This window comes from Sphaerodactylus townsendi, linkage group LG12 (assembly GCF_021028975.2).
Source record: "Sphaerodactylus townsendi isolate TG3544 linkage group LG12, MPM_Stown_v2.3, whole genome shotgun sequence".
In the NCBI taxonomy this organism is placed as follows: domain Eukaryota; kingdom Metazoa; phylum Chordata; class Lepidosauria; order Squamata; family Sphaerodactylidae; genus Sphaerodactylus; species Sphaerodactylus townsendi.
Genome location: NC_059436.1, coordinates 23,710,948 through 23,733,350, shown reverse-complemented (window position 1 = coordinate 23,733,350; position 22,403 = coordinate 23,710,948). Strand labels below are relative to the sequence as shown.

The following is a 22,403-nucleotide window of genomic DNA, read 5'->3' as shown; positions in this document are numbered from 1 at the left end:
ATTTTGCCAGAGCAGAATTGGGCATGGTTGGCACTTTGTATCATACTCTTCAAAAGGAAATGACTTTGTATGGAAGACCTGGGTGCCAATTTGAACAACTCTTCAACAATTGGTCTCAGTTATAAAAAGTGTTATAATTGCAAATTCGTAATCTAGTAGCTGTAACACTGTATTACTGTGTTACTTTGGCCACTGTGGAAGGCTAGTTGGCAAAAACATCTGTTTTTAAAGGTCAAAAAAGTGTCTCATTGTGTATTGTAACAGCGATATTGGGCATATAAAGTAGGCTATCATGGGCCTTTAACAAGTATAGATTATTTTAATTTGTAATAAATACATATGTGTTTTTGATATTTAACAGTTTTATGTTTAGTGACCCCTTAAATAATAGCTTGACCTTCGAAGGATTTGGGCCCGAATGGTACCTTTCCCTGTGTTGTGTGCATGTGGGCTGATTTGATGGGTCTGCCATCCATGTACTAAGCAGAGCTTGCTATGACCTGGCAACGCTTTCTACCACATTGATCAGCCCACATGTGCCCAACACAGGGAAAGGTACCATTTGGGCCCAAATCCTTCGAAGGTCAAGAAACTGCACAGAACACTTCTTAGTTGGGGTCACCATGAGCCAGGTATGATTTGAGGGCAACTCCCCACCCCCCTGACAAAATTGGAAGTGAAACATGTGACCCATCTTGTAGCCGCAAAAATCCCAAAGATGTCTCATAACTCACTCGTAACTCGCAGCTCTCCAACCTAGGTGGGGCTTGATGCTCTTGCCCGGCGCTCTCTCTCCGCTTTACCTCATTACTATTCCATCCTCTCCAGCCTCATTTGCCTGCGGCGTGGCGTGTTTAGCATCCGCAGCTGCGTTTGGTAAACGGGCCAGCCGAGCTCCCAGCAGTGACACATCACAGATTTACTTGGCCAGCTAGAGAACAAAGCTTTGCTGGCCAGGCCAGGCCAGGCGGTTTACAGACCTCCTCCCCACATTGGCCAGCCAGCCTGCTAAGGAACACGCCAGATAGCAGTACGGAGGCCGGGTCACAGGTGCAGCTGATTGGCCAGAGGGGGCTCTAATTAGTCCCGTTAGTCCTGGACTTAATGTCAACCTCATTAAGATGCTCCACGACATTAATCAACATGCGATAAATTGGATTTTGTGTGTGTTTGATAGAGAGAGATGTCTGGCGGCCGTCATAGCATACAGGGCACTGCGTGATATAGCTTGTTTGCTTCCTGTGTACAGATGACAAAGCAGGTAGCATTGGCGGGACTTCCCTATCCATCTAGATTTTGACTCATTTACATATGACCAGGTTGGTCATGAAATTTGCCAAGATATTGTGAGAAATTGTACAGGGTGCTGTGACGTAGCTCCAGTGTGTTTCCTCTGTACAGATTACAAAGCAGGTAGCATTGACCGGACTTCCCTAATGATCTAGATTTTGAGGCATTCAATGTGATCAGGTTGATCATAACATTTGCCAAGATATTGCAAGAAAGGCTTCTAGGTTCCAAAAATGCAAGTTTTTTAGGCAACAAGAAAGGGACACAACAGCATTTTGAAAAAATTGCAGTGTGTTTTGGGGAATACTGGCAACTGAGGATGCACATTGTGAAGCTGATCTCTGCTGAGATTCATGTTTCATTTGTTCTTGAAACATAGGTTGAAATGCTAAAACAGCAGAAGGTGCCATGGAGGAGGCTATCCGGGTGTTGTAGTGTTGAGTTTTCTCATCGCGAGCCATCCCAAGCAGGACTCTGAAGAGGCAGCATAGAAATATTGCAAATAAATAATGGGTGCATGGGTGGCTCGGAGCGTGTCCGTGGCATTTTGGAACACCTCGGTTTGCAATCCCTATTTGCTGGTGCTAACTGGGTCTTGGCTGTCCACAGTGCAGCTCACAGCACCAGAAGTACTATTGCCCTGTCCTTGCTCCAGAACCCTTTGATCTTGGCAGCCAGTGTGGTGTGGTTAAGAGCAGGTGGGTTCTAAACTGGAGAACCGGGTTTGATTCCCCACTCCTCCACCTGAGTGGCAGAGGCTTATCTGGTGAACCAGATGTGTTTCCGCACTCCTACATTCCTGCTGGGTACCCTTGGGCTAGTCCAGTGATGTATTTGTCTAGGGACAAGGGGTACCCCTTTCCCTGGGCACCATTCTTCTGGTCACGTGGGGGGTGCAAAATGGGTACCCCAAGGGCCTTCTGGAAATCATGCAGGTGCTCTACCACTAAGTCACGGTTCTTCCACATGGAAGATGACCGAGGAAGCTCTGGTCTGCTTGAGCTCCTGCTAGGATAGACCATTCTGCATCTGTGTCCTGACTTGGAATGCAAGAGCTGCACATCTTCCTGAGCTGCCAAAATGCAGCACTGCGTCCTGCTGCATGCACAGCTTTTAAGAAATGGCTCAGCAGCGCCTGCAGAATCCTGCTGCAGCCCTGGAACTGGTGAAGTGGGGGTGCTCATTTAGGAGAGGGGGGTGCCATGAGGTTGGGGGTGGGGGTGGGAGGGCAGGCGGAGACAAATAAGCCAGAGAGAGTAAAATATCATTGTAAAGAGGAAGTGGAGGCGGCAGGCAGCGAGTCTATAACGAGGAGGACAATTTATGCTCAGGCACGAGTTGGGTTTGACATGGAGATAATGAAAAAGCGTAGGTCATTGTGGATGACTTAAGCCTTCAGCAGCTGAGGAAAATGTATGAAATGCGAGGAGCATTACACGCTTGGTGGCTCCGCACATCTGCAACGGGGCAAGTGAAATACGGTGGCCCATTCTTTACCATAAACTTGTGGTCGGCGGAGACGCGGGCCCAGAGAAAATTGTAATTACACTGACAAGACAAATCAGCGATATTTAAATATTCATGAACAAAGTCTGGGGCGATCAATCTATCTTTATTGTCCTTGCTCTGGCTTCTGTAATAAATAAGGAGGAGTCGGCGAGGGGGTGCGGGGTGGGAAGGCCTCACCTTTTCCCTTCCCTGGGAAGGAAGGCACCCTCAGGGTGCCCAGGGATTCCAGGTGGAGCTTTTTAGGAACTGACCCCTCCCTCCTCCCCCCTCAGCAAAGGAAAAGACAAGGGGTATAAGGTATTGGGAAGTCCCAGAGCACGGCCCCCACTGAAATAAAGGGAAGATACACATGAGAACCATTCCCTTTTGTTTCAACCAGAGCTCCTCGGCGGATCGTGCCCTCCATCCGCCATAGCGCTTAATTTCCAAAGGGAGGCGGTGGAGGCTTGAGTCAGAACAAGACCGTTTAATCTCCACAGCGCCACGAAATTTATTACCTTGATGATGAACAAAACATAAAAATCGTTCTGCCTCCCTGGGATGCAAAGCGACCAACAATCAGAAGAGCAAAATATTGGAAGATAATAATAATAATTTTAAAAATGGACGTAAAACTAAAGAGCCACGCCAGTTTGCCTCTAGGCGAGCAAGACCAGGAAAGGGAGAATGCAAGGGAGCAACTAGGCAGGTGCCAAAGGGAGTTTCCCTTGGGAGGGAGTTCCCTGAGTTGGGAGCCACCACAGAAGAGGACATGTCCTTTTTCCCCATCCTGCACTTCATTTCGACCCCAGATCATTTGCAGGGATGATAACAGGAGATGAAATGTCAGAAGTTACTGTGCGTGCTCTGAATGTGTTGCTAGTGAGTAGCCAGCCTTCTTTCTCCTAAGCAAATGAATTCCTACCAGTCATATCTTTTTTCACTAAATCCCTTGAGGCCAGTACGATGTCACAGGAACACAATGTGTGCATTTCCTGCACTGAATATCCTTTTCCATAATAGCCTATGGTTTCAATAATGAAAATAAATGTGACAGAACCCTGTGTCCTTGCATGGGCTGACTCCTAATTAACTGAGTTATTTAACCCACAAGCAAAGAGTCGTGAGTTACGCCAGTCAAAGAGGATTATGGAATAGAAAAGCTTCTGAAAGCTTGAGAAAATGAGTCAAGCTGTACACAGGCCCAGGGAAACAGAATCTATCCAGATAGCTTACCCTGCCTTGGGGTAGCAAGGGTAGTCTGCCTGTCTGTCTACATCTGTATCCTGGCCTTACTCCAAGGAGCACAGAGTAGCAGACTTGGTTCTCCCCTTCATAATTTTATGTTCTCAACAGCAACCCTGTGAAGTAGATTAGACAGACAGAGAATTCCTGACCCAAGATCACTCAGACAGTTTCAGGGTCACACAGTAATTAGAACCTGGATTTTTTCAGTTGTAGTCCAAAATTAGCCAATGCACCGTACCAAATGTCAGTACATCTGTCCCCACCCCTTCCAGTCATTAGAAGAAGGTTTACTTCAAGACAATTAAGTGAGTTCCTCACCTCAGGCCTATGTCAGTTTCTTTGTTGTCTTGACAGCGAGAAGAATATGATATCAAATTGATGCTGAGGGACACCCACATTTTTCCCTCTTTCACTTACCATAGTCCCACGCAAAACAGGGCCCTGCTATCCCTAGAGAAAACAGAGACATCTCAGAGGAGGAGGATGGGTGTCTCCTCTGCCACCTTCATGGGCCTCATCCTGTTAGCAGAATGCTGGGTACAACCTCTCGGTAATAGGGTTCCATCCCTGTCTCCACCACAGCTGCCTTGATTATCAGCTGCTTCTCGCTCCGCTGATCATCCCACATCGGAGGTCTGGTTAGCACTTCACTTAGCCCTCCTGAAGACTCCAGAAGTCGCCTCCAGGGTCAAAATTTCAAGGAAGAGGGGGCAAGAATCCTTTGTTCCAGATCATTAGCTAAGCAGTGAACATCCTAATCCCCAAAAAAGGGTCTAAATGAAGTTGTGAACTGCTAAGAATCATTGTTATGATGAAGCCAACTCATCAGGGCCAGATGACGACATGAGAGGCCTTCTTGAGAGGCCACAGTTTGGCACTAGAAAGGGTCTGGTGGCCTTGCTATATGCTCCTAGGGGTCTCTTGCATTCTTTGATGCTTTCCCAGTAGAAGGTCTTCTTTGCCCCATCTCTCCACCTCTTGCATCATTGTGTAGGCCTCTGTCATGTCTCCTCTACCTTCCCCTCTTGGTTGCAGGCGACCATCCTTACGAGTGCGAATTCTGTGGCAGCTGTTTCCGGGACGAGAGCACTTTGAAAGGCCACAAACGCATCCACACTGGAGAGAAGCCCTACGAGTGCAACGGCTGTGGGAAGAAGTTCAGCCTCAAGCACCAGCTGGAGACCCACTACAGGGTCCACACAGGTACCAGCCCCCCCTGAACCTGTGGCCACCCATGGCAAAGGTTAAAGCACCAACAGCACCAGAAAGTGGGGGGGGGCCCTTTGGCCAGATGTAGACCCTTGAGTGCCCACGCACTAAGCTCACACCCTTTGATGGCTCCAGCTGCTCTTCTTCCCCTTTGGGTTCGGGGTGCCAAGGAGGAAGAGCTGCAACAGTAAGGGGCATCTGCGTGAACACCTGGGGCCTTTCCCCACTTTTCCTGCTGCCGTCATCACTGCGCGCTGCTCTCAGTGCGCGGCATCCCTGGTGCGCGTCCGGGTGTCCCCACGACCCTGCACTCTGCGCGCGGTCATCAAAAGGCGCCATTTTCGCCAGCACCAGGGATGCCGCGCGCTGAGGGGGCGCGAGAGCGGCAGCGTCGGGGCGGCTGCGCTGTCGCCGCCCCTGACGTGGGGTGTGCAGTGGGACCCCGTGCTACTTGCGGAGAGTAGCGCGGGGCTTAAGGTAAGTGGGGAAAGGGCCTTGGTTGTAAGGTGGGGTTGTCTGGAGATCTCAACTTGTCTCCTGATGACAGATATCAGTTTCCTTGGACAAAATGGCTGCTTTGGAGGTTGGACTTTATGGCATCATATCCAGCTACGTTCCTTCCCCTCCCAAACCCCACCCTTCTCAAGCTCCACCTCCAAATCTTCAGGAAGTTCCCCACTCACAGTTGACAGCATTAGTGTAAGCTTTTCTGCCTCAAGACCTTTTTTGGGGGGGGAGGGGGAGTGAAGTTCTCTGGGCTGGTATCAGTAGCAGATCAGTAGCAGATAGTCCAGAGCAAATCCTTGTGGGTGCTTCTTCAGGTAGGGCCTTTGGTCCGGTGCCATCTGGGGTCCCTTGCCCCCACCCCGAGGCCCTGCGGGTTCCTCAGGCCACCCAGAAGAGTTGAGCTGTCTTTGTGAGCTGGTGGCAGCACCTTTCTGGCATTCTTGGTTTCTTGCCGGCAGCCGATGAACCACACAAGTATTGCAAATCACCGATCAATATTAAGATCGCTTTTGCCGTTCATTACTTCATTATTCGCTCTGTCTGTGCAGAGAGCGGGTCTCAATATTGAGAAGGCCGAGGTAGTTAATTACAGCGCTGGAATGAGCCTGAGGCTCCCAACCGTGGCTGCCACGTACAGTAGCAAAAATAATCCTCCAGAAGAGCCCAGAGACGGAGGAGGCAGGAATAGTGGTAGAAAGGCCAGAACGGATTGGGGCATCGCAGGCTACAGGGGAGGGATTGTGTTTGTCTGAATCCCCTCTTCATAATTCCATGTGAATTGGAAATCAGTACAACCTCTGAAGGGTAGTCTAGACCAGGGGTCTGCAACCTGTGGTTCTCCAGATGTTCATGGACTACAATTCCCATCAGCCCCTGCCAGGATGGCCAATTGTGTGCACCCAAGTGTGCACTTGGTCTAGACCAAAAAGTGTGCACCTATAGGCTGTACACCTCTGCCTTTTGGTAGAGAAAAGTGGGATACACATCCAAACTCTTCTTCCTCTCCTTCTGGATCCAGAAACAAGCAGGGGAACAGAACCAAAGGGAAAGGGGAGAGAAAAGGCAGGGAAGGAAGGGAAAGAGATGAAGAAGGGGGACGGGAAGGCGCCGTCTGCTTCTCTGTAACACTCAGGGCTGCTCCCCGCCCCCAGGCAAGTGACTCCCTTGTGCTCCTCCCTCCATCCAGGCGAGAAGCCGTTCGAATGCAAGCTGTGCCACCAGCGATCCCGAGATTACTCCGCCATGATCAAGCACCTCAGGACCCACAACGGAGCTTCGCCGTACCAGTGCACCATCTGCCTGGAGTACTGCCCCAGCCTTTCCGCCATGCAGAAACACATGAAGGGCCACAAGCCGGAGGAGATCCCCACCGACTGGAGGATAGAGAAGACCTATCTGTACCTTTGCTATGTCTAAAGGAAGAGACGGGAGGAGTTACAGAGGGATGGCGGACTGGGCAGAACCCCTGGATCAGCCGCGGCTCCTTCTTCTCTGCTTTCCCTTCTCTCCTCTCCTTTTTGCCGTCTGGTTTCTCGTCCCCTGGGGTTTGGTTCTCTTTTTTCTGGCTTGCTGGCGCAGTGGGGAGAGGGGAGGGGGAAGAAGAAGGGCCCAGGAGACGAAATAAACCTGAGTCCAGGCCTGGCCCTTGGCTTCGGTGGTCCCACTTGAGTTTTATGTCCCCCATGTAATTGACAGTTATATCGTTCAAGGTCCCACCTGTGGGGCTAGTTTTCCATCCTGTTTTACTGTCATGTCCCCCAACCAAGGAATGATGGGTCATGTGGTATTGCTAAGGGGCTCAGGGCCCTCATTAGAGCTGTCTTGCCCGTTCCCATGAGCCACCCGTGCACAAGGACAGGGAAATAAATGCCTGTGTGAAAAGCTCCATTTTACAGGGGGAATAATCTCTGAACGTGAGCCTTCTTGGGCATTCCTTTTTGGGTGTCAGGCATGTCCATTTCAGTCCCCCCCCCCCACAAAACCTGTTAGATACCCCGTGCCTGAGCACTCTGGCTTCCCCACCTGTCCTCTTAGGTAGGTCCCAAGCTGGGCGGTGTGACGACGGCTGTTGAGCAGAGAGGAGTGGCTCAGCAGATGTTGTGCTATGGAAGATGCTGGGGTAGAATTTGCAGATTACTTCCAGAGCACGTGACCCTGGCGCGCTGCAACTCTGCAGTGCTCTTGAGCTGTACTTCTAGGGCAGTAGTGAAGTCAGGAGGGGTGAGAGGAAGTAGTGCAAATATCTTTGAGTTGTCTTTCGGCGGGCATGGGGATGGTCCGCTCCACAGTGTGGGGAGAGCCTGCCCCCCCCCACTGTCACTTCCCACCAGAGACGTGGGGGGGAGGAATGGTGCCCAGGGCAACACCTGCTCCAGGTATCCCCCGCACCTCACTTACCTTAGCCGTGCCGGAGTTGTTGCTGGAAAGTCAGCCTCGGCTCAGTTTCAAGAAGCTGCTCCTTCGTCCAGCGGAGCCTCCGCCGGTCGAAGGAGCAGCCTGGAGGGTTAGGGCCGAGGGGACGGGCCCCACATGTGACCAGCTGGCCTGCGCCTGGGGACAGGTGACCCCACAGGTCCCTGTGAGTGCTCTGCCTATGCTTCCTGCCCTTCTGATTAGGGGCTGAAGCTTGCTACCAAGGCAAAAACTGGTCCCCCACCCACTGCAGAACAGGATCCAGGCCACCCTGCAGTTACAGTAACTTGCAACTCACCTGTAGACATTCCCCCTCAGCAGCAACCTTTTTTTCCCCCAACCAAAGACCCTTCTATGCATTTTTTTAAAAGTGAAGGCGGGAACAGGATATGTGTGAGACAAACCAGTTAGGGACGGTGTCACTTTGCCCATCTGTTCAGACTGTGGGTCAGCCATCTCAGAAAAGGAGTTCCAGACCAGCGTGTCCAAGCAAGAGATGAGGGTTTGTAGACACAGGGGCCCTGACCCAGTGGTCTGCTTCACAGGAGGCCTTCACCCATTTGAAAACCCCACTTTCAAGGGCTTCCCATTTATTTCCCTGGGAGATCCCAGCCACATTCCTCTCGGCATACCAGACTCTCCCTCCGTTGAACCTCAAGGGGCGGGCCAGGGCCACGGCACCTGGATCAGGGTGACTGATAGCCACTGACTCATTAGGACAGGTGGAATGCCCTGGCATGTGACTGTGGCACGTGACTGTTCTCGTGCTTGCAGGTTTTTGCCTTCTGTCAGCAGTAACTAGGTCCAGTTGTGCCACAGGATGTGCTTCACAGAAGTGGTGGCATGCACGTTGCAACGTGCAGGACTGCTTGCAGTCTGAACACACTAGCACCCGTGCATGGGGAGTCCATCCTAGGACTACAGGTGCATTACAGGTGCACACAAACCCTGCCCTGTCCTTCTGGGTCCCCAGGGCCAGACCTCAAACCACACCACATGAGGTAGTCTAGGTGCCAAGGGAGCAGCCCAGGCAGTGCCAAGGGAGTGTTGGGTTCTTTGCACCTTGTGTTATTTCCAGGGGTCAGAAACTAGATTTCTCTGCCTCAACAGGCCAGGCAAAAAGTACTTGTTAACTGGAGGGATTTGGCCCACTGCTGTGTCCAGGAGTGGGAAAGAGACCCGATCATGTGTGTGGGGTTTTTTTTAGCAGTCTCCCCCTTCTTCCCTGGAGCCATCGTGGAGTGATCTCTCTCTCTCTCTCTCTCTCTCTCTCTCTCTCTCTCTCTCTCTCTCTCTCATATGCACACACTCACCTATTTTCCAGCTCAGCCTGGATCCTAATCCAAGCCACCTGTATTGTCCCCCTGGTCTTGACAACTGGCCAAATCTTCCCTACTTGGGTGTCACTTCCTCTTCTAAGGCGTGTGACGTACATGGGCCGCCTGGTCGTCCTGCGCAGCCCTCGGTGGAGGAATGCACTGTCAAGATGGCTTTCCTTTGTCTCAATGTTCTGAATGTTTTTGTTTTTAACAATGATTTCTGCGTTTAGCACATTGTACTTGAAATTACCTCGGTTTCTTGTGACCTCATGAGCTTATTTGTTTTTTTGCTTTTTGGGGGGATGTGTTTTGGGTTGATTGTTGAAAAGGCTGCATTGAGGAGCTAGAGGAGAGAGCGTTCGGATGAAGCGCCCAAAGTGCCGCAGAGCAGCCGCAAAAGCGCCGTCGACTCTGGTTCCTGTGTCAGCCTTATTATTTTTTTTATGCATTATTGTTACCAAAATTGGTATTTTGTTTTTAATGACCCGCTTGCTGTAAACGGGGTCGTATTATCCTGAAAGCTACCTCTTTTGTGGTTTTTTCTGTTTTTGTTTCAGTTACAAAGCACATATTGCAATATTTGTGTTCTTGTTTTTCTTTTTTTGTGATGTTCATTTCAATCTTCATCTCATGCTTTATATTTGCAAATGTATATTTTATTTTGTAATTTAGCTGCATTTATATATGGGGGAAAAGTTTTTAGGGAAGCATTGTGTAGATGGGAGAAAAGGGAAACGGGGGTGTTTGTGTACTGCTCTCTTCCCCCCCCCCCTCCCCTGTCTCCATCCTCCCAAAACTGTCTCAACTACTGACAGATATTGAAGGCCTTAAATTGTGGGAGTGGAAAGGGAGCCCACTTCGTTGTAACAGTTCAGAGAGTTGAAACAGTTTCTTCAAAATTAGTGATTTGGGAAAGGAATTTAAAAAAAAAGTTGACCTTAAATATGTGAATAGTTTAAGTAGAGCTTTGTTTATAATGTGAAAAGCAAATGATGGCATCTCTCAAAGTGGATGGTGTTAAATCAAAATATGCAGTAAATTGACCAATGTCATATGTTTGCCAGAGATGGCCACTGGCTTCTCTCTGTGCATTCTCGACCCCCCCCCCCCCCCCCAAGCCCTTCCGTCTCCTCTTTCACTCACTGCTCACCAAGCTGGAAAATGTTGGATGGATAAATTATTTGCAAAGTGTAATATTTTTGTAACGTTTGTTAGTCCTTTTGTGTCAGTTTTTGGCAAGATGTGCCCCCCCTTCCTTTTGTAATGTGAACAGGAACTGGTGTGGGCATCCGCGTGAGTGTGTGTGGGAGCGAGTGGGGGTGACCTAGTATTAAATAAATCATGCAGTATTGTTATTGTCCAGTGTTGCCACATAGGATGGTACTGAATCAGGGTGAAATCGCAGCTTCCAAAGCACACTTGGTGAAACGCATTTGACTGAACCTTCCGGTTGACAATTGTGGGTCTTCTCACATCTAAGAGTTAGATTGGAGGTCATGGGAAGGCTCTTGTTGCGATTGTGGAGTTGTGTGTCCGTACTGCGACCATCGTTCCTGTGTCTGATGGGTCTGTGGGAAGATGCAATTTTCCTGTGCATTTTGTTTCTTTTCCTGTTCCTTTTCTATTTTCTTTTGGCAAGAATGTCTGCTCCTGCCATGGGGTGAATGTTGATGGAAGGTGAGTGAAATTGTTTTTTGAACTGCAGAGAACAAAGTTAATTCCAGAAGAGGAAGTGACTGGTTGGACATGGTGGCCAGGATTGCATGCACTGGGTTCGAATTCAAGGGGAATGCTTCCCTCCCCCCCATTTCAAAAGACAGTCAGTTTTATGAGGCCAACCTTTTGGGTTGATGTCTTACTTGGCATCACTGGACACATGAGTAACTCCCACTTTTAGCCACTAGTACTGCTTATGGTACTGAGTTACAAATGCCTTACATATTTGCAGAGTTTTAATTCAAATTTTGCCTGCCCACCAATTCAGAAACCAGGCTTGCCTACCTTATCCACCTTTTATGTTCTGCACAGAATCCCTTTGCAAGTATATATCTATTGCTGGCTGTCTGTGCTTGCTGCTTTGGGAATAAACTTTGGAAATGAAAGCATTAAGAATTATTGTATACATATGTGTGTGAGTGTGTGCTGGTGTGTGTCTGTGTGAGGGAAATGTAACTCTTTGCTGCTTTGTGGTTGGAAGTGAGGCAGGCCTTGACCGAGTGCCGTCCTCCGTACAGCTTTTGAGAAATGGCTTGGTTGCTTTTTGTGCCTAAAACAGGTGTGTGTTTTTTTCCACATTGAAAAGAGGGAAAATGCTGCAACGTCTCACTGTTGTTTGGGTTGGAGTTTCCTAGCTAAGGGATGTCATGGTATACTATAAGACAATGAACTGCACCAGGGGACATTTTTGTCCCCTCTGTTCTCCCCAGTTCCAAACTCCTAGCTTCCTATCAATTTCTAACCTTGCATGCCTGAAAGTTTATCCTTTGTGCAGAACTCCTGCAGGTTAAAAAGGAAGAGGAGGAGCTTGCTAAGTTGTTGAGAGTTTTGTCAAGCGACTGGTAGTCAGATGAGTGTCCCATTCATTTTCACTCCACTTGTTAATCTGCCATATCTGCTCCCAGTCATACCCCCTCCCCTCCCAAACCTCCTGTTGTGTTTTGCTGTGTGTTTTGCTCAGTTGCTTATCAGCACAAGGGAGGCCTGTGTATATGGGAGGGAAGACTCTAGGAAACTTCTCTGGGCCCATAACCTACTGCATCATAAACATATGCTCACCAGCTACCATGACATCCTTCGGCACTCGGGTGCCAGTTTCTTGGCGTGCATCTTAGTGTATGTTCTGCCTAGTGTTGATGTGTGCATGATCTTTGGAGACTAAGAAGCCAGGGTAGGTCTCCATGGTGTTTATGTTAATGTCTATTATAGCACTGAGGACCAAGTTTGTCCTTTTGGACCAAGCAAAATGTAAAGCTTCTTCTTAATATTTTTTTTCCGCTTGTCTCTTGACGTTGTGACAGCACAAGTGCCCGTGTGATTGCTTCGTATTACACAGAAAGAGTGTTTTGAATTGCTGTCCTGGCTCTGTCTACCTCAGCACCTCCTCTTAGCCTAATTTTAGAAGGTGCCCAATCTATATATTTTTGTTCATTGTGGGTTTTATTCCCAGATTCTTGGTTATGTATTTTTTTTCCTGTACAAAGTTTTCTTCCGTTTGTTTCTTTGCAGTACCGCTTGTGAGTCCCTGTTATGTGTTAATCTAGAATCACAGGTGCAGTTAGCTAAAAAAGAAAAAAAGAAAAATCCACGTGACATAATTCAAATCTCCCCCACCCCTATCCTGAGGAACGTTGTGCCGTCTTCTCCTAGTTGCTGTTCTCCACCTTTGCGTCTGTTCTGTGTAGGGGGCAGGTGCGGCTCTTTGTAAAACTTCAGTGTTTCTGGCAGAGGGAAAAAAGAGAAAATGGTTAAAAAAAAGAATTTGCTGCAAGTTTTTTTTCTCTCCATTTGTCACTAAGTGAAGTTTGTGCCTTCTATAGCAAAGAGAATATTTTTTACATCCTACTAACGGTAGATTTTTTTGTAGTGGACATTTTTTGTATTTTTATTTATAAGTCTCATAAGGAAAATAGCAAATGTTCAGTTGTATACCTTGAATCTGCAGTTAGAAAAAAAAAGAAATAATAAAGTTAATTCAGTCGTTGATGCTTTGTGTCTCGTTATTTTCTTTCCTCTTTCTTGACATCAAAACCTTAAGAAGCAAGCCTTTATTGGCATAGACAGCAGTACAACAATAATAAAAACAGATGAAAAAGCATATACAATACAAGATATACATGTTAGGACGAAGGAAATCTACTGGCATTTAGTAATTTCCAGGAGAAAGTCTGCCACTATCATACAGAGAGAAGGATCAGGGTTGTCCAACAAGTAGTGTAATCTAAATAAATCGGGGAGATGGGGTAAATGTGAAGGAGTGAGATTCACATACTTGGATCTGATTTCCTTGAATCCGAGACAGTGAAGTAATTGGTGGGCCAGAGATTCAACTGAGCCATCGTTACATGGGCACAATCTTTTAGCCTTTACTTGCTTATTAAATCTGCCATGTAACAAGGCAGAAGGCATAACATTAAACCTGGTGAGCATTATGGCTCTCCTTTGAACAGGGTTTACTAAGCAATACAGGTAGTGTGCCAAGTGGCCCCGTTCAAATGGGAGAGAAAAATACAGGGGGGAGCACGTTTTCTTGGCTGCGGTGATTGACATCAAAACAAGGAATAGGAATTGGCCAAATTCAATGTAGGAGCTTGTCCTGCTCCCAAGACTGTTTGTGGCAGTGAGTGGGAAGCAGGTGGTTCAACAGGACTTCTTAGGGATGGGATCAAAGCAGACAAGATTCCTCACTCTACTCCAAGCATTTGAAAAACACACACACCCTACTTCTTATTTTAAAATATTTATAGGAGAACAGATTGCAGAGAATAAAACCAAGTGGAGCTTGAAGAGTTAAACCCTTCTCCCTTTCTTATGATTCCCCAAGGCAAATGGAAGCTGCAGAAATCTGCAGTATTCATGTGACTGAAATGATCAATCTTTTTCTCACATGTTCACTCCCATAAAATATTTTGAAGTCGCTAGCACTCCATCAAAATCTGGGAAGAGATTCTAGAACCGGGAGCAGATTCCATAGTTGGCTCCAGGCATGAGAAGACGCCGAGGCCATCCTCAGAACTGAGTGGATTTTTAACACTTGCTGGTGAATGTTGTCAATCTCCAATGTCTACCTTTCACCTTGACTTTAAAATAAAAATATAATGATTTTTATTTTGGGAGCGGGGGGTACATTTTCAAAGTGTATCTTTCCCATAGAGTTCAGTCCTAAAGGGAGAGCCTTGATGTTCTCAGAATGATTCGCCTGAGCCTAATCAGGGGTCTGCAACCTGCGGCTCTCCAGATGTTCATGGACTACAAATCCCATCAGCCCCTGCCAAGATTGGCCGATTGGCCATGCTGGCAGGGGCTGATGGGAATTGTAGTCCATGAACACCTGGAGAGCTGCAGGTTGCAGACCCCTGGCCTAAATAAATAAATATGTACAAGAGGTAAAATATCCACACCACTAGAAGAAGCTGCCCTTCAAAAACCTCAATTACCCAAATGTGCAAACAGCAACTGACTGCTGATATCCCAAAAGACAGAAGGAAGCACATGTTCTTTCTGAAAAAGTGGGGACTCCAATCCAAAAATAGTCCAGTGGAATCTGCAGTCCTCTCCAAGTCCATCATGTTCTCAGGCTGGAAGTGGTAGTTTTGCCTCTTTGACTGCAATCCTTACGCACACTTACGTGGAAAGAAATTCCACAGAAACAGAACTAGAGGAGCCGGCTTCCAAGGAAACATAACTGATGAGATTTGTTTCCTTGTTGTTCCAAGCACTGATGAGCCTCAGGCATCTCCAAATGCCACTTCCTTGGCAAAACAAATGTCACTGCAAACAAACTGATCCCAGTCTCTGCATGAACTCCAGGAGTTCCCCAGGTGTCCTTTCCCTCCTCACCTTACAGCTCCCATCTGAGCTTTACTCCCAAGCATCCTCTGGAAAGTATGTAAGAACTTTTTTCTGTGATGTGACATCAAAGGATTCGGGCATAAGCCTGGGAGTAGCAGGAGGGGGAGAGGTCGTGTTCCTGGGTGTGGGGGAAAGACCTTGAATAGATATTGTGTTGTGGGGGGGGGGGTCCCTCCTCGTGTGCTCTTTGACCCGGATATGATCTAATGGCTGAAAAGGGGGCCCAGACAATGCGGGCTTGCTTGGAACGGCATTGAGCCAAATTCAGATCCTCGATTGGTTCAGCTGCCAACTCAGGAACTTAGTTGTGCTGATGGTGGCCAAGAATGAGGAACGCTTTTTGAACCAAGTGTCTGTAGTGAGGGGTGAGCTGGGAATTTCCCCGTGTGGCATTTTCAACTGTCCCGAGAGTGGCCATTTCTCCCGGATGAAACAGACTCCTGTTGGGGTTTTTTGGTTCTGAGATTTTTTTAATTCTTCATTTGTTATTGCTGCTGATATTGTGATGTGTGGCTTTTAGCCTTGCCTTGCTTAAGTGCTTACTTGTGATGGTTACATCCTTCACTTTGAGCAAATTTGGCATGTCAAAAAGTATGTTTTCACGGGAGGTGGGGCTGGGTGCTGTCCTTTGCCCTTTGGTAAAAGGCACTTGATCTGTTTGTATTGTTTTCAAAAGGGAGAACTCACCCTCCCAAGCAGGAACCTCAAATCCGCTTCCACTTTTGCCAGGGGGAAACCTCAAGATCAGCAGCTCCTTCTGCGTTCCCCAGTGAGATTCCACTGCCCTTATGGGGACTTCCCCAACCCCTTGAAATGCCCCCAATGTTTTTGGGCCTCTGGAGTGTCACTGAAGGCAGAATAAATTGACAGGTTTCTCTCTAAAGTAATGTCTGTCAAGAACAGCTCCCGTCTCAAATGGAGAGTTTCCAGGTGGAGAGGTGGTCTTCCAAAGGTGACTTGCAGGCTCCTTGAGGATCTACACTGCAAGGAGAGACACAAAGAGGTTGCTTCAAAATGGAACTGGTGCCCAGGATGGGGGAGGGGCCCTCCCAAGAAAGGGCTCTTGTCTCCTCACAACTCACCAGTTGGTCCATTGAGTTACCAGCTCAAAGAAGCAGTCCACTCCAATGGATAGTACTGTGGGAGCCACAAACTCTTCTATACATGGGAAGGGCTGAGATGACCCTTATGGGGGCCATCCGCTGAAGGAGACCTGAACCGAGAGCCGATCTAGAGTCTGCTTCCCCAAACTCCCAGTTTCTTATATGCCTCCTGTGGCCCAAACGCTTCACCACCTGTGTCTGGTTCCTGGCTTTCCCTGATGGAAGTAGCTGACAAAGACGTTTTGACTCTGAAAGCTCATCTCCTTCCCCACCTCCCAAAAATCTTGTTGATCTCTTAGGTACTACTGGATTTAGATCTAGCTGTTCTACTGCAGACCAGCATGTCTGAAACTGGTTTTCCCTGTCCCCAAACTGCTTGCACAAAGAAGCACTGCCCATGTCAAGTTTACTGGGATCCATTTAATCTAGTCTTAAAATAAATGGATTTGTTAAATTGGATACCCACTAGTAGAATCCACTTTGACATAACAGTCTAGCTGCTTCCCAGTTCTGAGCAGCAGTGGCGTAGGAGGTTAAGAGCTTGTATATCTAATCTGGAGGAACCGGGTTTGATTCCCAGCTCTGCCGCCTGAGCTGTGGAGGCTTATCTGGGGAATTCAGATTAGCCTGTGCACTCCCACGCACGCCAACTGGGTGACCTTGGGCTAGTCACAGCTTCTCGGAGCTCTCTCAGCCCCACCTACCTCACAGGGTGTTTGTTGTGAGGGGGGAAGGGCAAGGAGATTGTAAGCCCCTTTGAGTCTCCTGCAGGAGAGAAAGGGGGGATATAAATCCAAACTCCTCCTCCTCCTCCTCCTCCTCCTCCTCCTCCTCCTCCTCCTCCTCTTCTTCTTCTTCTTCTTCTTCTTCTTCTTCTTCTTCTTCTTCTTCTTCCTCTTCTTCTTCTTCTTCTTCTACTGCAAACTAACATGTCTGAAACTGGTTTTCCCTGTCCCCAAACTGCTTACACAAAGAAGCCCTGCCCATGTCAAGTTTACTGGGATCCATTTAATCTAGTCTTAAAATAAATGGATTTGTTCAATTGGATACCCACTAGTAGAATCCACTTTGACATAACAGTCTAGCTGTTTCCCAGTTCTGAATCCCTCCTAAACCATCGGCTGTGCAGCTGAGACCATGCAGAAGTGTTTCCAGGAATTATTGCTCCATGGAGGGGGTAGGCTCAAGTCATGTAATGTTGACCAACCGAGCAGCAGATTTTACAGAAGGGGGCTGATTTTGGTGGATTGCAGAATCCTATTTCTGGGGAAAGAGCACTGAGAAGAGGACTGAGCTGTTTCAAACTCAATTAGTTTGAGAAGTCGGGGACAGAACCCTTCTGGGTTTGGGGGACAAAAGGGGGGCTGTCAGGGGGCCCCTGGCGTGCGCCCGTGCGTGCCACCACTCGGCACCTTTCCCCAACTCTTCTTGGCATATTTTTATCCTCCCCCAGGGAGCCGAGCAAGTTTGCCTCAATGAAAGTGAACTCGTTCATTTAAACCTGACTATATGCTGCTCCAGACCCCCGCTGGGTTAATTATCCTGTAGTTCTAAACTGATTGCTGTACACTAAGCTTAAGCCCTCCTTTATTTATTTACTGACTACATTAACCACAGCGCTTCTGCTCCTTTTATTTAGAGGCAAACTGTACAGCCCACTGATGGGCCAGGCAGGTTTTTGTGCCGGGGCTCAGGGGCTTCTCTGGTGGGTGAAAAGAAGGCTTTTGGGGTCTTTGCAAGGCTCCAATCCACTGCGATGAAGCTGGGCCTTGTGTGGAAGGGAAATTTCCCGCTGGTTGTGCTCCCATGTTAGTCAATGGGCACTGAATGTTTTTCCTGGTTTGCCCACAGTCCGGCAAATTTTTGGACAAGCTGAACGCAAGTGAAAGCCAGTCCAGTCCTGGGATAGCCATGCCAAAGACTATTTCTGCTCGGCATCAGAGTGGCTCCAAGAGAGGGGTTTTGTTCCTCCCTTTCCTTCTGAGATGCTCCCGGTGGAAAACGGAAACCCAGAGAGCGTTATACTGGGTTTTACCATGCTGGGCTGCTAATGCCATAAAAATCAAAAAGATAGTTAAACATGTAATTACGTAGCATCTACGGGGGTAATTAGTGTCACTTAATGTAAAGTGTTGCTTATACTTTACATTATTGATGAGCTATCGAGACACAATCGCTTGCCTCATCCAGTAAAAATTGCTCTGCACTTGGGATACCCCAGAGATCACTCTGAGCAGAGACAGGATGCAATGCTGCTGTTTGCAGGGGGGAGAGAATCCCTCCTTAGCTACATTTCTCAGAGAAGAAAATGCACATGGATGCACATACATACACACACTCCTTGAATTCTTGCTGGACACCACGGAAGGACTGCTGATTCTCATACCTGCACAGGAATATTTTCCTCCAAGGCCCTTCTTTATGTGTCCCATTGGGTGGGTTGTCACCACATAAGTTAGGACTTTTTGACAGTGGCACTGAGATTATGCAATGCTTGGCATGGGAAACCTTACCTCAAACTGTTCCTGATGCACTGAGATGTCAGCTCAAAGCTGTGCTCTAGAAGAGCTGGGGAGTGACAGAGCTTGGCTCACCACCCTGTAAATCTGTGCATGCTTTTGCAATGAGCTGTGTTTCATCAGTCTGGTTCCTTCTGTGGCTTTTTCTGCTGATGTTCACTTTACTTTTTTCATGTGCCTGAGATGCTTTGGGCATTGATGCCTTTGCATTAACCACCCTGTGGAAGTTACTAACTAAAAGATGGGATGGAAACATTGCAGTAAAAGAATAAACAAGCCATGCCCCCAAACTTTGCAAGGTTTGGTATATTTACCAGAAGGAAGTAAACTCAGTAGCATTCATAAAGACTTCCTTCAGAATAAACAAGAGCTGAACCAAAACTTTTTCTCCAAAAAAATATTGGGGAGGGGGGAGCTCAGACTAATGCTTCCTCTTTAGTTAGCCACTTGCTGAAATGTTGGCTTGTGTGTTTCACTTGGTCTTCACTGAACGATGTGATCTCATATAGCCAAACCCAACACACTCCCACCTGATTTTATCTACTGATCGCTGCTAAAGACCTGCCTTCAGATGTTCCAGTGTGGTCATCTTTCACTGCATGATCCTTGATTGAATGGGGTCATCCGTATGTCTACTCTGGGAAGAATGTCAGTCACAGAAAACAAGGGATTCAAACCGTATTGAGTCAATTTGACTATCTGCACCAGTTAAAAGTTTGGGCAGAGCGTTCATGTACAAATATGAACCCCAACTCAAAATGGATAAATACTGTTTTATCTTTTTTCAAAACACCACCAGCGTGTGTGGTGCTCTCCAGGTTCCAGCAAGACAAGCAACTGTCTCCAAAAGCTTGTAATATGGGGGAGGACTGGGCAAGAAAGACCCAGGTAAATAGTGGGTGGCTTCGGTGACTACAGGTTGTTCCATTTGTGCCTGCTTTGGCATACTTGATATCAAGGGGGTGTGCCAAAGGTATTGTGATAAAGGGTTTCAAAGAACCTGAGAGAAGTACCCACACTGCTTTGAGAGACAGGTCCATTCATAAGGGGCAGTGATCCCCAACCTAAGCCAGCTGGGGTCAGGCATTTGAATTTCATCTTAATGGACTATAAGACTTTGGGAAGGGGCCACACATGTGCATATTTTCTTCCTGGCACATCTGCACACAGTGAGTTCCAGACTCCACCACCAGAATTTCTTCACCCCTTCCAAAGCTGCCTCTAGGTTATTCTTCAGTGTCTATATCCTTTGAGAGCCAGAGTGGTGTAGTGGTTAAGAGCAAGTGGACTCTAATCCAGAGACTCTTATCTGGTGAACTGGATTTGTTTCCCCACTCCTTCACATGAAGCCTGCTGAGTTCTTTCCAAACTCAGCCACACCTGCCTCACCAGGTGTCTGTTGTGGAGAAAGGAAGGGAAAAGGAGTCTGTAAGTTTGTTTTGAGTCTCCTTACAGGAGAGAAAGGGGGGGGGGTATAAATCCAAAACCCTTTCTGGTGGTTCTTCTTGAATGGAGTTTCTGTGAGCTGCCCCCACCTGCTATCATTGCTAGTGTTTGATGCCAAAGCAGTGCTATTTTCACTGAACTTCATCCATATGGTGAGGCCCCAGGAGGACGAGCGCAGGTTCTTCCTGAGTGGAAAGAAGCCACAGACAATTGGACTTGCTGCATCAAAACAAGAGGTTCATAATATGTGGCAGCGTCATTGCTTCCATGGTGATGATGCTTCCATTGACAATGCTCAGTGCCTTCTGCATGCCAAGGCAGATGTAAACAACCCTATCAGTAGCCCTGAAAGGTTTGCATGGGGACAAGAGTCCTCTTAATTCGTTTTTTAAAAGGTAATGAATATAATCACAACTTCAGCCAAGCAGTGTTCGGCAGCCTGTTAAACTGTAGCGTAGATCCTGCAGGCACCTATTCCTACATGCTTTTGTCTACAAAACCCATTCCTGGCTTACTGTTCAGCTTTTTTGCTGACCTCCTCCAGCCCTCTTCAGTTTGATTCCCGTCTGTGTGATATGGGTGGGGTGAGGTGAGGAACTGTCACCTGCCAGCTCTTCCCCGTTCTCCGGTGCCGCACAAGCCCTGGGTTAGGTTGCCATCGTGTGGACAGCCTGAGAAATGGTCTCGACCGGCTCCAGTTTGTCGTCTCACCTCAGTTGGCAAAGAAGGTTTGCGTCGAATCTGGTGGGGCATTTCACACCTATGAAATCTCCTGAGGGTGAAGCAGGAACACATTTTGTGCAGAGAATGACCCATAGAGCTCAAATCAGCCACTGACACCTGGCAAGGAAATGTGTGAATTGCAGCTGGAACAGTCTCATGCCATCCCTCACACACCACTTGGGTGCATCCCATGCAGGAGAACTGGAGCATGCAGTGGGGGTTGTGAAAGGGACCAGGAAGTTGTGCTACTCATTAGCCCACCTGCTCATCAGAGTTGAGACTTCACAGGGCATGTCTGAATGGACATGAGTGGAAGACCAAATGGAAGCTTTAGGAATACTAATTCCAGGACCACAGGGGTGGTTGGGCAGAGGCCTCCTCCTCCTCCTCCTCCTCCTCCTCCTCCTCCTCCTCCTCCTTCCAAAGCCACGAGAGAGGCCTGGTCTGATGATGTGTCTTGTTCCTTTTCTTGTCCTACACACCCTTCACCCACCTCCCTCAGTCACCCCTTCACTGCTGGATGCAATGCTGCTTCATCCTTGTTCCCTTGTTCTCTGCCTGTACCCACACCCTGAGGCAGGGTAAGAGGACTGGCAAAGAAACAATGTAGAGGGTTGTGGGGGGGGGCTATTTGTTAGAAGATGCCATGATTATTTCCTTGCTTTCTGCTCAAAGCTTTTACAATGGACCACTCAAGTTGACAATGGACCACTCAAAGTGCAGAAGGCGGAAGATGTCGGTCATCTGTCATCTCTAACCATTTTGTCATCGGGGGGAATTTCTCTGGGTCCCACAGAGTCAATCTTCCCGTGTCCCCGTATCCTTCCTTGCAAAGGGTAAAGCTTTAATGGATCTACAGCAAATACAGCATCTAACAAGATCCCCATTTTCAAAACTTTGACCCACAATTCTGAACTTTGGTTATTTTCATTCCAGTAGAAGGAGAGTCTTCGTTTATCCTTTTTATCCTGTCAATGCTGAAATTTTAATGGCCCAACAACAAGTAATAGTCTTTTACTTGAAAGGCAGAAATGTACCCATCCTCTCCAGATTTATTTCTGTTCCAGTTGTGACCCAGGATCCCAACCATCTTAGTCCTTGGGGACTGAGCGTCACCCACAGCCCCATCAAACAGGATTACTTTTGGCAATACACACCTCAACAGGTGGCCCCGATCCAGAACCAAACCCAGCAGCAGGCTGGTGCACAACATAGCTCAGGACTGGCTGCCTAGACAAGGTCCTCGCAGCCGCCCTGCCCACATGTAGAAGGAGGTCCACATGGTTGACTTGGGTAGAGTTCACATATTAACACTTGCCTCAAAAAATGTAAACATGCGAATAAAAGAGAAGAAATAAACCAAGACTTGACTTTTCATCCCAAATCAGGAGCTGAACAGACAAATTAAAACTCTTCCTTTAATCTCCAGCCGTTGCACACTCATGGAAGATCCTGGCTCAACCAGTCACCACCAACCCACAGATGGGATGGGACTCAGTGCCCCCTGCGTGCAAAGACTACATGCATTCTTGATATGCACTGGCTTCCTGCGTGCACACACAGAGCACAAG

The 22,403-nt window shown here is 47.9% G+C and overlaps 1 protein-coding gene across 5 annotated transcripts in view; it reads left to right on the top strand.

Annotated features, from left to right (window-relative positions):
* ZBTB16 (zinc finger and BTB domain containing 16) overlaps positions 1-13,173 on the top strand; it is a 160,126-nt gene extending 146,953 nt beyond the window's left edge. For all 5 annotated transcript variants that reach the window (XM_048512309.1, XM_048512313.1, XM_048512312.1 and 2 more), the window contains exons 6-7: positions 5,062-5,229; positions 6,929-13,173. In XM_048512309.1, the coding sequence (XP_048368266.1) occupies positions 5,062-5,229; positions 6,929-7,158 (398 nt within the window). In that variant the 3' untranslated portion in view covers positions 7,159-13,173. The remainder of the gene's footprint in view (positions 1-5,061; positions 5,230-6,928) is intronic.
* The last annotated feature ends 9,230 nt before the right edge of the window (positions 13,174-22,403 follow it).